The following is a 14,488-nucleotide window of genomic DNA, read 5'->3' as shown; positions in this document are numbered from 1 at the left end:
TACCTCCCCCCGCACACAGCCCCAGTGACCACTACTCCATGTCCAGAAGAGGGCCAAGATGCCCTCCCTCTCATAAACTGCTTAAGGTCATAGAAACAGCATTGCTGACAGATGGCCATCTAACCTCTGCTTAAAAACCTCCAGGGAAGGAGAGCTTACCACCTACTGAGGAAGCCTGTTCCACTGAGGAACCGCTCTGATAGAAAATTCTTCCTAATGTCTAGATCAGGGGTGTCAAACATAAGGCCCGGGGGCCGGATCCGGCCCCTTGAGGGCTCTTAACCGGTCCGCCAGGCAGCTCCCCCCTTCCCAGTCTGGGCTGGCGAGTCTGCTGTGGGCTTGCCAGCCACCCCACTCCAGTCCCGAGGTGTCAATTATAGATGACTGTTAAATAAAAGAAAATACCGTTAAGAGTGTTATTGTTTTAAGCAAGTCTGTATTTTAATTGGTTCTCGTAGGTTACCCGGGCTGTGTAACCGTGGTCTTGGTATTTTCTTTCCTGACGTTTCGCCAGCAGCTGTGGAAGCATCTTCAGAGGAGTAACACTGAAGGACAGGGTCTCCTCTTCAGTGTTCAGTGTTCAGTGTCTCCTCTTCAGTGTCTCCTCTTCAGTGTTACTCCTCTGAAGATGCCGGCCACAGCTGCTGGCGAAACGTCAGGAAAGAAAATACCAAGACCACAGTTACACAGCCCGGATAACCTACGAGAACCAATGAACTCTGACCATGAAAGCCTTCGACAATATTCTGTATTTTAAGTAAAAAATAACATCATTGACGGCTTTGCCTGTGTCTTCTATGAAGTTTGAATCTCAGAAACCTGGCATTAAATTTTATGGTACGCATGGCCTGGCCCGACCAAGTGACATTTATGTCATATCCGGCCCTCGTAACAAATTTCAACACTCCTGGTCTAGATGGAAACTCTTTTGATTTAATTCAAACTCGTTGGTTCTGGTCCAACCTTCTGGGGCAACAGAAAACAACTCGGCACCATCCTCTATATGACAGCCCTTCAAGTACTTGTAGATGGTTGTCATATCCCCGCTCAGTCTTCTCCTCTTCAGGCTAAACATACCCAGCTGCTTCAACCTTTCCTCATAGGACTTGGTCTCCAGACCCCTCACCATCTTTGTTGCCCTTCCCCGGACATGTTCCAGCTTGTCTACATCCTTCTTAAATTGCGGTGCCCAAAACTGAACACAATACTCTAGGTGAGGTCTAACCAGAGCAGAGTAAAGCGATAATCCCTCCCTGACATGATCCCTTCCTGACCTGCACACCCTTGTGTTGTGCGAACAGGCATAACGTTTGTCCCTTCCCAAATCTTGTCTGTACAAACTTACCCGGTCAATGATGATTTCCAGAGATTTTTTAAACATCTCAAAGTGCTTGCTGGTGACGCTGTGGGAGGCATCCGCAAGCAAGTAGATATGGAGGAAACTGTCTGTGGACAGTATAAGTTTTCGTCCTAAAGATGGATCTAATAAAGAGAAAGAAGGGGGAGGGAACCCTATAATTTGCAAGTCCAAAATTCCCAGCCAGCAACCCGCCACACATAACTGATTTTGTACTATGGTTGTTCGCATTGCTGGCTCATCAAAGGAAAAGAAACCCCCAGCACTATCTATCACTGAACTGCACTGAACTTGTTAGAAATATATAGAGCAGTGGTTCCCAAACTTTTCGGGCCACCCCCGCATTGGTTCCACAAACTCAACCCCCAGCGCCCCCTACCCAATCCTATAAAAAGCATTATTCAAAATAGGGGTTTGCATGACTCACTACAGAAAGTAAGAAGAATAACATTTCAAAACAGTAACAATTAATTGCACATCTATTCAAAATCAAAACTTTTTTGTTGAAATTTATTCAACAAAACTGATGAACTTGATCCAGTGGTACCAGCTCTTCAAAGTCTGGGAAAAAATCTGATAGTTTCCACCAAATTTGCCAGCATGGTGCCATAGCTTGATCTATTGTGAATTAATGAACAACACAGTTGAAGGGGCCCACCTCTAGCGCCCCCCCCGCTGCTCCTTGCCTCTTAGTGCCCCCCTAGTTAATCCCCCCACAGGGGGTGGTACTGCCCACTTTGGGAACCACTGATATAGAGGATCATAAATCTTTCTTATTTTTAATAAATAGAATGTAACATGAATTCTTATATTTTATTACTATGCATCACAGTTCAAGCAGGTTGGAATGAGCAACCTCTCAGCATGAAGTCGAGGACCATCTGAGAGCTGATAGGCTGCAAAACAGAGGTTCTCCCATACCTTTTAATCTATGAGGAGGTTTGCGGGGGTACAGATTAGGCAGCAGTGTCGTGAGCCACTGTTAGAGAAGGACTTTGGGATCTTGCTCCTCATTCCATTCCCCCAAATCCTTGGTTCTCAAGGTCACCCAGATTCTCCCAGTACTCCCTGAGACTGAATACAAGGTTCTAGAGCTAAACCCTAAGAATATCTTACTCACATTGAGATAGGGTTGCCAGCCCCCAGGTACTAGCTGGAGAACTCCTGCTATTATAAATGATTTCCAGCCTGATCTCCAGTTCCCCTGGAGAAAAGGGCCTCTTTGGCAATTGGACTCTATGGCATTGAAGTCCCTCCCCTCCCCAAACTTCGCCCTCTTCAGGCTCCACCCCCAAAACCTCCTGCCGGTGGCACAGAGGGACCTGGCAACCCTACATTGAGGCCAGAGGCCAGGAGCGGACTGGCCATTTAACTTACCGGGAAATTTCCCAGTGGGCCCCTGGTGGCCAGGAGAAAGCGTAACCAAGCTCTAGCAACTCCGCCCAGAGAAGCAGTGGCAATGGTACCAGGCGTCCGTCCACCCATTGTCTTTTCTCAGACTGCTGCCAGTTTTCAGGAGGAAGCCATGTATACAGGGTGTCCAGCTCCGGGTTGGGAAATACCTGGAGAATTTGGGGGTGGAGCCTGAGGAGGGCAGGGTTTGTAGAGGGGAGGGACTTCAATGCCATAGAGTCCAATTGCCAAAGCGGCCATTTTCTCCTGGGGAACTGATCTCTGTTGCCTGGAGAACAGTTGTAATATTGGGAGATCTCCAGGTACCATCTGGAGGTTGACATGGGTACCCTAATATGCATTGTTTGCACTGCTGAGATGGCAGATCCCTGTAGCGCTGGCTTGTAGCTAGGGTTGCCAACCTCCAGGTACTGCAAAAAATACTCACAATACTAGTAACAACAAGTAGGGAAAAAAGAACTAGCACGACTCAATTAGAAAAATGAACAATTCATTAAAGTGCTATAAATGAAACCACCACAAGTGTACAATATATACAGTATAAACAATGGAATACAAGGAGCAAATGGAAAAAAATCCAAAGTCCAACGGTCTATTCTTATTCCAAAATCTTCTGATCCAAACGTAGGCTCAAAGTCCACATAAATCTAAGGTTGTATCAAGAAAAACGGAGGGAGGAAACGCTATTCCGGATATCTTAGCGCTTTCACCAAAGCATAGTTTCATCAGCCTCTTAGTGTGTTAGAAAGCAAACTCGTTGGGAGGAGTATAATCCATATAGTTAAATTTTTCTTTTTAACATTCAAAGATATTAGTTTCATATAAAGGGTTTTTTTGCGGGTTTTTTGGATTTTTGTTAATTATTATGCTCCCAAAAAAAGGGCTGCTAAACCTTCCGGTCCTAAGCGTTTCCTCCCTCCGTTTTTCTTGATACAACCTTGGATTTATGTGGACTTTGAGCCTACGTTTGGATCAGAAGATTTTGGAATAGGAATAGACCGTTGGACTTTGGATTTTTTTCCATTTGCTCCTTGTATTCCATTGTTTATACTGTATATATTGTACACTTGTGGTGGTTTCATTTGTAGCACTTTAATGAATTGTTCATTTTTCTAATTGAGTCGTGCTAGTTCTTTTTTCCCAACCTCCAGGTACTGGCAGAAGATAGACACTTCTGTGTACTCAGTAGTTCAATTCAAATTCACACAGAAATCATACTATCAAGAAAATCACAATCATATTCCAATATCTAAGTCTACAATACAGTAGAAAGTACAACCAGCATAGTCACATACAAAACAGTGGTTTCACATCAAAATTCACAAAAGTGTAAATACAGGTTAAGTATATAGATATCCAATTCTAGTCTATAGGTGTCTAGTGATATTTCTTTCTTTCATAACAGGCTCAAGATTCATCAGATGTCAGACAGGCGAGGAAGATGGCCGTTTCTGTTCTTCATCAGTTCCTCTACCTTAATTTCTTCAGAAAATAGGAATCCTATTGACTTGACTAGGCTGCCTAAGCAGAAGGACCAGTTTCTACCCATGGGGAGTTTATATTTATAACTAATATGTTAAAGGAAATATACAACAATTGAAGAAATTAAAGTAGAGGAACTTTTGTGAATTTTGATGTGAAACCACTGTTTTGTATGTGACTATGTTGGTTGTACTTTCTACTGTAATGTAGACTTAGATATTGGAATATGATTGTGATTTTCTTGATAACATGATTTCTGTGTGAATTTGAATCGAACCTCCAGGTACTAGCTGGAGATCTCCCGCTATTACAACTGATCTCCAGCCGATAGAGTTCAGTTCCCCTGGAGAAAAATGGCCACTTTGGCAACTGGACTCTATGGCATTGAAGTCCCTCCCCAAGCCCCGCCCTCCTCAGGCTCTGCCCCAAAATCACCCACCGGTGGCAAAGAGGGGCCTGGCAATCCTACTTGTAGCAGCACCACAGCGCCCACCCAACTTGGCTTGCTCCAGGGCCATCTTAACTTCCCAGTCCTCTGGGGCTGGAAAAATATATGTATAGTGAGCCTAGGGTTGCCAGCGGCTAACTGATCTCCAGGTTACAGAGGTCAGTGCTCCTGGAGAAAATGGCTGCTGTAGAAGGTAGTATCTACGGCAGGGGTCCCTGACATTTTGAACCTGCAGGTACATCTGGAATTCTGACACGGCCTGGTGGGCGCAGCAACAAAATGGCTGCCGCAGGAGGTGGCGCCAGCCACGAAACGATTGCCACAGCTTAACTTCAGAAACACAATGAAGATCCTTGCGGTGTGGTGGCAGCTGCTGCCAAAGCAACCTTTTAAAAAAAATCTGCAAAGCTAGTCAAATCTCCGATAGTAAATCAGAAGCCTTGCTGGCAAAGGCTTACCTGGCCCCACCCATTTCCTAAAAACACTTGGCGGGAGATGTTGGCAGGTCCATGGGCACCACGTTGGGGATCACTTATCTATGGTATTATATCCCACTGAGGTCCATCCTCTCCCCAAACCCCATCTTCCCCTGGCTCAACCTCCAGGAATTCCCCAACCCAGAGCTGGCAACCCAAAGTGAACCTCTGACCCAATGGCTGATCAGATCACTTTCCAGTCTCTGTATTAGGGCCTACCCTTAGCCTACAGTTGTAGCATCACTAGAACAGAACTAAAGATTAGAGGGCTCAGACCTACCTTGGGGCAAATCCGAGTGGTCAGACCCAGACGATACCACACTCAAAACATTGGTTAACGAGGCTCCGAATTCAGCTGCAACGTCTTCAGCCCGATCATAAGAGTACGGGGCTGTGAAGGAGAGAGAGGAGACAGCCCTTGTGGGACAAAATGGCTGAACGTGGGTTCTTGGAGAGGGGTGGAGTCCATTGGTGTTGGAGCTGAGAGGAGGGGAAATAGGAACCAGGTTTTGTAAGATTTGAAGGAAGACCTGATCCTAGTGGCTTCTTTGGGAGTCAAATGAGCATAGAGCTTGTCTGGAAAAGCAGTATTAAGATATTTTCAGTAAATAGAACAGAGCAGAACTGAGTGAAAGCTCAGGGGATCTCTGGAAGATCGGTGGGATCCATTTGTTATTTAAAGGTTGCATAATAACAGCAATACTTATATTTAATATTTAACAATTACTTACAGTAGCTCAATATTGCGCATAGAGCATGTACAACTTGGTCCCTGAAAGGTTTACAACCTAAACACAATGAACGAACAAGGGAAATAACTGAGGGAAACTGAAAAGAATAGATGAGGGACTGAGTCAATCAATGTGTGTGTGTGTGTGTGTGTGTGTTAAGTGCCGTCAAGTCGTTTCCAACTCATGGCGACCTTATGAATGAAAGTCCTCCAAAATGTCCTATCTTTAACAGCCTCGCTCAGATCTTGCAAAGTGAAGGCTGTGGCTTCCTTTATAGAGTCCATCCATCTCTTGTTGGGTCTTCCTCTTTTCCTGCTGCCCTCAACTTTTCCTAGCATGACTGTCTTTTCCAGGGACTCTTGTCTTCTCATAATGTGACCAAAATACGATAACCTCAGTCTATCAATAGGTGGATGGAAAAAATAGTTCCAATGCGTGCGGGGGAGGGACATGAATCACCTTTAAAAGTATCTACAATATCAGAGAGAAGATCTACAACACTGATCATGTATGTGGGTGACCCGTGGGTTTCCTGGTGCCTATTTGCTTCTTCCCAAAAGTAAAAAGCCAATCCTGACTTTCCCCCACCTCACTGGAACAGTGCCTGGCAATCAGCAGTAGGGCTGTGGATGGGAATATGGGGGGACGTGGGCTAATGCCAGCTGTGGCATCATATCACTTCTGGTAAAAAAACAGAAGTCACATGCATGGCTCTAGGAATAGTAGCTCTAGAAATTGTTGGAAACTGTATGGTTTTACCATAGAGCTTCTGGAGATTCCTAGAGACAGGACACAGCAGCTGGCTATTTTTTTTTATTCCCCACCACCATCTCCACTCAGAGCAGCAGTGGGCAACGGGAGCAGGGGACAGTCACCAAGAGGGTCAACATATGTTGAAAGTAAAAATACAAACACAAAAAGGATAGGAAAGTCAGTGAAGATGGAGGAGAAAGATGGCCAGAGCACTTACCTCTACAACTCGTCTCTGCTCCTGACCATTCCCCCTCCGGAGTACAGACATGCTCGGATGACCCTACCAAGTCCAGCCCCGTCTGACACTGGAAGGAGACCCGATCTCCAAGACGATTACGCCCTCCGCTGGAAATTGCTCCTGGTGGGATGGGGAGACTTGGGCAATGTCCCGCTGCAGAGAGAGCAAGACAGCACATGCACAGCATGGAGAGAGAAACTGTGACAATCTGGGGGAATCTGCATAAGCGTGGCAACTTTAGTAATTCCACCCTCCCAGCCCCACCACGAAGCAACACCATTGCCAAGCACTATAGTGCATGGGCTTGCCATTTTCCCGCCTGTGGCAGGAAAAAAACCCACCCTCAGCCCCAATCCCCTGTCCTCAGTGATTTGAGGTACAGTGTCCCGTGGAGAAGACTTTTTAAATTTACCTCCCATGCTGTTCTCCCCATCACCATTTCCAAGTTGCTTTTATACCACTCTGAGAATATTTTCTCCCCAAGCAGTGAAAAGTAGCTTGGTGGTGAAGATTGGGAAGGGGGAATTGAATAAGGGAGAAGGGTAAGAAGCGCTCTCCCTCCCCCCCACCTTAGGGTTGCCAACCTCCAGGAACTGTGCTTAAGACATATATAACAGTCACGCAGAACAATGGAATACATGAACAAAAGAGGTGGAAATATATACAATATATACAAAACTGAATAGATGTACAGTCTATGCAACAAGGTAAAGAGACACTAAGGTCTTCTAGGTATATATTTCTAAAGGTTTCTTCAACAGGTCCAATTGCTGGTACATAGATCCCAAAAGCAACACTTTATGGGAAATGCTGGGGGACGGCCGTTTCAAAGTCTTTTCTTCAGCCTCATGTTATGTTTAATATAGGAATGGGGCTGAAGAAAAGACTTTGAAACGGCCATCCCCCAGCATTTCCCATAAAGTGTTGCTTTTGGGATCTATGTACCAGCAATTGGACCTGTTGAAGAAACCTTTAGAAATATATACCTAGAAGACCTTAGTGTCTCTTTACCTTGTTGCATAGATTGTACATCTATTCAGTTTTGTATATATTGTATATATTTCCACCGCTTTTGTTCATGTATTCCACTGTTCTGAGTGATTGCTACATATGTCTTAAGCACTAATAAGAATTTTGCTACTTTTGTACGCTTGGTCTCTTGTGCAGTTTTTTCTAACCAATGGGTATTAGCACGGAGGTGCCTCATTGTTTTGATTTATAACCTCCAGGAACTAGCTGGAGATCTCCTGCTATTACAACTGATCTCAAGCCAATAGAGATCAGTTCACCTAGAGAAAATGGCCAATTTGGCAATTGGACTCTATGTCATTGGAGTCCCTCCCCTCCCCAAACAGGCTCCGCCCCAAAAACCTCCCACTGATGGCAAAGACGGACCTGGCAACCCTACCTCCCCACAAGCTGGTTACCCTCTAAAACCTGCAGCTCCAGCAACAATAACCAGTAAAAAGACAAACATGCCCTTTAAATTAATCACGGAACTATGTGTAAGATGTCATTCTGCCCTTAGGGTAGCATTTTGTGAGCACAAAACAGGCACAGCCCATAGCCAGTGTGCGCGAACAGCTCTCACTCTTATAGAGGACGGATCTGTGCCAGGAAGCATCAGGGACCGAGTGGGAATTCACCTCCATCGTTGCAGACCGGAGAAGTTCCGTTCCAGCGGCCGTTGGACTGGCAGTGCCGCTGGGCCGAACCATGGAGCTGGTACCCATCAAAACACTCAAAGTTCAAGACGCCGCGAACAGGGTATGCACTGAGCCGTGGGCTGAAGAAACCATTTTCAAAGGCCCGCTGAGGAGGGCATCGCATGCCTGCAGTGGAGAAAATCAAGCCTCAGAACAGCCAGCGTGGCCTGGTGATTGGCGTGTCGGACTAGGACCTGGGACAACCAGGTTTCAATTCCTGCTCTGATATGGGAGCCCACTGGCTGACCCTAAGCTAGGGTTACCCATAGGGTTGCCAGCCTCCAGGTATCACCCCAATTAGCCTCACACCTTAGTTAAGAATATATTAGCTATGAGTCAGCCCCTTTGGAATCACAAGGTCAGAGACCATCAAAGTATGTTATTTCAACTATAAGAAGCGAATGCTCGTGAGTATGTTTGTATTATAAATTATTCTTGCTTTTTGCCTTTTGCTTTAGAATTATAGTACGACTTAGCAAGCATTGTCTTTACTTTTAGCTAACAATCAGCACACAAGCTCAGGCTCTTGTTACAACTACGTTGCACAAAGCTTATGCTTTCAAATGAAATTGTGAAATTAATACAATTCATTGCAACCTAAGAATTGGACACAGGTGGCTGAAGAAGGAAGAAACAAGATCTTTTACTGGAGACTTGTCGACTTGTCCCACCTTTTTGTGTCCTTGTTTAAGTTTACCATGTTTATGCTATATGTTGTATGATATATTTGTAACAAGCTGCTGATTTATTTGTCTCATTGACTCAATGTAAGAAGTATTACATTGATCATATTCCTATACTTATTGCAAAGCCATTGTATGAAAGTAATACAAAGGAAACTGTTCATTGTCAGTAGTTTTATTTTACAGTGTTTTATTATATATATCCAGTACTATTGCACTTAGTTTAAAATACTGTACATACATATGTGATGTTACTTTTGATTTTGAGCCACAGTAGTTGCAATTTCTAAATAAGCCTTTCCCTAAAGCAACTCTGTTATACTGTATATATTTTTGCATAGCTCCAGGTAGTAGCTGGAGATCTCCTACTATTACAACTAATCTCCAGCTGATAGAGATCAGTTCACCTGGAGAAAATGGCTGCGTTGGCAATTGGGTTCTATGGCATTGAAGTCCCTCCCCTCCCAAACCCCGCCCTCCTCAGGCTCCGCCCCAAAAACCTCCCATTGGGTGTGAGGAGGGGGAGATCTCCCGCTACTACAACTGATCTCCAGGTGACAGAGATCAGTTCACCTGGAGAAAATGGCCACCTGGGAAGGTGGACTCCATGGCATTTAGGGTTGCCAACCTCCAGGTACTAGCTGGAGATCTCCTGCTATTGCAATTGATCGCCAGCCAATAGAGATCAAATCACTTGGAGAAAATGGCCGCTTTGGCAATTGGACTCTATGGCATTGAAGTCCCTCCCCAAACCTTGCCCTCCTCAGGCTCCACCCCAAAAACCTCCCGCTGGTGGTGAAGAGGGACCTGGCAACCCTAATGGTATAATACCCCACTGAAATCCCTCTCCTCCCCAAACCCTGCCCTCCTCAGGCTCCACCCCCCCCCAATCTGGGAATCTTGAGACCATAAGGAGGGACAAGGGACGGTGAAATGGATATGCAAGCTGCCTTTAAGCTGATTTAAGTCCACTAGACTTCAAGCAAACTCCAAGGTAACCGGCAAGGTAACCATACCTCGGCATGATGCTTGGGTCACCCGTCTGCCAGAGGAATACATGGGAGCCCAGTTCCCATCTGACTGGCAGATCCGCGTTCGCACTGGGTGTGGATAGGAGCCATCTGGGCATGAGTAGGTGAGGATGCTACCTTGGCGGTGCCCATCTGAGAGTGACACGTTGCCACCTTTGATAGACACCTGCGTTGAGCATGACGGGGTGGAGTCCGGTAGAGATTCTTGGGTCGTAACAGCTGTAGCAGGTGGGAAAAAAGAGACATCTGTTTAAGTTTTTTTTTTTAATAGGATTCGACTCTTCCTCAGTGTTCATTCTCAGCCAGATCCCGGCTGTGGCGCAGCCATAAAGAGAGTGCCTCAGAGAATATGCAGAGTGCCTTTTCCTTAATTCATATCTGGGGAAAGAAGAGCCAGGCTTGCAATGAGACACCAACTTTCTACCCCTCCTCGTGTCTCTGAGCTTTGTGTTGGGTTTTACAGCATTTTTTCAGCAATTTGCTTTATGACTACTTCATAGATGCTTTTGCAGTACTATTTTCTCCCTCTCCCAAAATACAATAACTCAGAGGTCTCAGATGAAGCTGATGAGCAGTAGATTCAGGAAGGCCAACCCAGGTCGTGAAACCCTACCCCCCATCCCCTGCCTAGGGTTGCCAACCTCCAGGTACTAGCTGGAGATCTCCTGCTATTACAACTGATCTCCAGCCGATAGAGATCAGTTCACCTGGAGAAAATGGCCACTTTGGCAATTGGACTCTATGGCATTGAAGTCCCTCCCCTCCCCAAACCCCGTCCTCCCTCAAAACCTCCCGCCGATGGCAAAGAGGGACCTGGCAACCCTACCCCCACCTGTGGCCGCAGGGTACCTAGCAACCCTAAGCTAGATCCAAAAGACAAGCTAGGATGTGATGCATTTTGTTGTTGGCTGCTCAGTCAAAATTTTGCCCCTGGATCTTTCCGAGTTTTGAAAAGTACTGAGGATTCTTGGTACGCTCATCTATGTAAAACACTTTAATAGCAGAACAAAACAGGCTAAAAAAAATTGTGAATGATTGTTGAAGTCTCACTTTAAAAAACCCTAACTTAACCAAGAAGTTTTGGCTGCACTTGTTTCTGTCCTTTTTAGATTTTTCTCCTTTCTGTTGGGGCAGTCTCTATTGTAGGGTTGCCAACCTCCAGATACTAGCTGGAGATTTCCTGCTATTGCAACTGATCTCCAGCCGATAGATCAGTTCGCCTGGCGAAAATGGCCACTCTGGCAATTGGACTCTATGGCATTGAAGTCCCTCCCCTCCCCAAACCCCGCCCTCCTCAGACTCTTCCCCAAAAACCTCCCTCCGGTGGCAAAGAGGGACCTGGCAACCCTAGTCTATTGGGTTGTGGGAACAGTAAACACAATCAAGTAACCCTCTTTGGTTAACCAGGAAATGCAAGTTGCCAGAAGAAAACTGCAGAGAGGACTGGATAAGGAAGTGATAACTCTTGTTGTTGGAGCAGCCCAGCAAAAACAACGTGGTACTATCTAAAATTACTGTATTTTTTTCGGAATGGTCCTTACCTTGTATACTTTTTTATAAAAGCACAAGTCCAGTGGCATCTTAAAAACTATTATATATATTCAAGCATAAACTTCCACAATCTCACTTCATTGGATTCATGACGAGTTCCTCCATTAGGCAGATACATTTATAAAAGCAGCAAATGGAAAGGTGGGAGGGGGGTAGAAATGGATACTAGATCCCCCCCCTGGCCACCGGTGGGCTATGGGTAGGGTTGCCAACCTCCGGGTACTAGCTGGAGATCTCCTGCTATTACAACTGATCTCCAGCTGATAGAGATGAGTTTGCCTGGAGAAAATGGCCGCTTGGCAATTGGACTCAATGGCATTGAAGTCCCCTCCCCGAACCCCTCTGCCCCCCAAAACATCCCACCGGTGGCAGAGAGGGACCTGGCAATCCTAGGGATGGGGGGGTAGGGTTCTCAGATTCAGGTTGGGAAATTCCTGGAGATTTGGGGATGGAGCCTGGCGAGGACAGGGACCTCACTGGGATACAATGCCGTAGAGTCCACCCTCCAGAGCATCCTTTTTCTCTAGGGGAACTGATCTCTGTCAGCTGGAGATGAGGTGTAATTCTGGGGGGTCCCCAGATCCTGCCTGGAGGCTGACATCCCTAGGTAGAGAGGTTAAGACCTGTTCACAAGAGGGCCCCTCTCCAAGCGAAACTGATTCGAGTCCAGTAGCACCTTAGAGGCCAACAAGATTTTCAGGGTGTAAGCTTTCGAGAGTCAAAGCTCCCTTCCTCAGACACAAATAATGGGTGAGAACGACCACTCCTAGCCGTTGATAGATAGGCAAAGTATGTTTAACCAACAAAGTATGATTAACCTGTCAGATCTCATCAAGGGAGTACCGGGTGAAACACAATAGGCAGATGCAGTTGCTAGGAGCGAAGGAGTACTGTTTTATTTTGCAGTTACATGTTAACATAGCTACCCATCATGGAAAACGTCTCATAAAGATATCACAGAATGTACCACTAGTCTTTTATCCCTCCTGCGTAGACCTCTTTTGCTTCTATCTTATAGCTATATCTGCCAGCTAAGGTATTCAAGGAATCTGATGCAGTAGGCTCAATTCCATTCAATTTTATTCCACAATGAATCGGAGGAGGAGGAGGAGAAGAAGAGTTGGTGGAGAATCAAACCGGCTTGCAATCACCTTCCCTTCCCCTTCCCCCCACAACAGACACCCTGTGAGGTAGGTGGGACTGAGAGAGCTCAAAGAAAACTGTGACTAGCCCAAAGTCACCCAGTTTATGTGAAGGAGTGGGGAAACCAACCCAGTTCACCAGATTAGCGTCTGCCACTCATGTGGAGGAGTGGGGCATCAAACCCAGTTCTCCAGATCAGAGTCCACCGCTCCAAACCACTGCTCTTACCCACTATACCACGCGGGCAGCTTTGATAGCCTGTCGGACACCTCAAGTCTTTCTTTCTCTGTTTGATTAACTCAGCTGCCCTTCTGGAGAAAAATGACGGAAATGTAAAGAATGGGGAAGAGAAAGGGCCGAAAAAGTAACCAGAATATGGAGTCAACATCCAGTTCTAGGGAACTCTGGACCTTGGTCTCTGTTTTGTAATATTCTGGTTAGTCCCAGGACCAAGGTATTGCATTGCTGTTTGGGGAATTTTTCCATGGATCAACAGGCAAATCTACAATCTTAGAGTACAGATAAGGAAGAAAGGACATCAGAAAAGAGTTCCCATTAAAAAGAAAGGAGGAGGAAGAATTATTATTAAAGGAGAGAGAAGCGAAAAAGGGGAAAGAGGAAAAAAAAACCAGGCAATCCAGGGCAGTTTCTGGCCCCACTCCCACTTGGATAAACTCCACACACTCCCCAGTGGCAAAGGATCGACTACCTGCCAAAAAGATGAAGGTACAGAGGGAAAGGCGCATGGTGCGGCCTCCGTTTCCAACAGGCATCCGCTTGCGTTTCGTGCAGCTGCCGCAGCTGCAAAATGGGGATCTTGAACCCAAACTTTTCAGCTACCGAGCAGAGGCTGGGCAACGGCTGGATCCTCCTTCAAAGCTCGAAAGAGAAAGGATACCTGGGGTGGGGTGAGAGGAAGGGGGATTATGCAAGAACACTGAAAGGCTGCTGCTTTCTGCCAAACATCTCATAAAAGGGCTAGTCTCTTCTGTGCTGAGTTGTCGGCTGTTTAGTTCTGAGCAGCGAAACCAGGGGTATCATCAGTGACCGGGTAGCTCGCTGGCTGCTGCAGAGTAGTTTATGCATCCCCTAGAAGACCCAGGAAAAGGCTGCAAAAAGATCTGCCCTAGGTTTTTTTTTAATGCTTTGGTTTGACAGCATCATGACCTGGCTCCGGATTCCGACTCAGAAGCCTCAGAGGAGGACCTGAGGAGCCGGAAACATGGGGGGGGGGAGAGACAGGGCTGCCAACCTCCAGGTACTAGCTGGAGATCTCCTGCTATTACAGCTGATCTCCAGCCGATAGAGATCAGTTCACCTGGAGAAAATGGCCACTTTGGCAATTGGACTCTATGGCATCGAAGTCCCTCCCCTTCCCAAACCCCACCCTCCTCAGGCTCCGCCCCCAAAACCTCCCACCAATGGCGAAGAGGGGCCTGGCAACCCTAGGGGGAGAGAGCAGGAAACTACAGGAGA

At 46.3% G+C, this 14,488-nt stretch overlaps 1 protein-coding gene across 1 annotated transcript in view; it reads right to left on the bottom strand.

Moving 5' to 3' along the window:
- Window positions 1-14,488, bottom strand: part of C2 (complement C2) — a 47,335-nt gene that overhangs the window by 28,169 nt on the left and 4,678 nt on the right. The window contains exons 2-6 of the mRNA XM_056844632.1: window positions 10,304-10,537; window positions 8,545-8,730; window positions 6,878-7,051; window positions 5,457-5,567; window positions 1,346-1,482 (exon numbers count right to left, since the gene is read on the bottom strand). Coding sequence (XP_056700610.1) covers window positions 1,346-1,482; window positions 5,457-5,567; window positions 6,878-7,051; window positions 8,545-8,730; window positions 10,304-10,537 — 842 coding nt within the window. The remainder of the gene's footprint in view (window positions 1-1,345; window positions 1,483-5,456; window positions 5,568-6,877; window positions 7,052-8,544; window positions 8,731-10,303; window positions 10,538-14,488) is intronic.

Source organism: Euleptes europaea, chromosome 1 (assembly GCF_029931775.1).
Source record: "Euleptes europaea isolate rEulEur1 chromosome 1, rEulEur1.hap1, whole genome shotgun sequence".
Taxonomy (NCBI): Eukaryota; Metazoa; Chordata; class Lepidosauria; order Squamata; family Sphaerodactylidae; genus Euleptes; species Euleptes europaea.
Note: the sequence above shows the minus strand (reverse complement) of the source record. Positions and strands in the feature narration are given on the sequence as shown.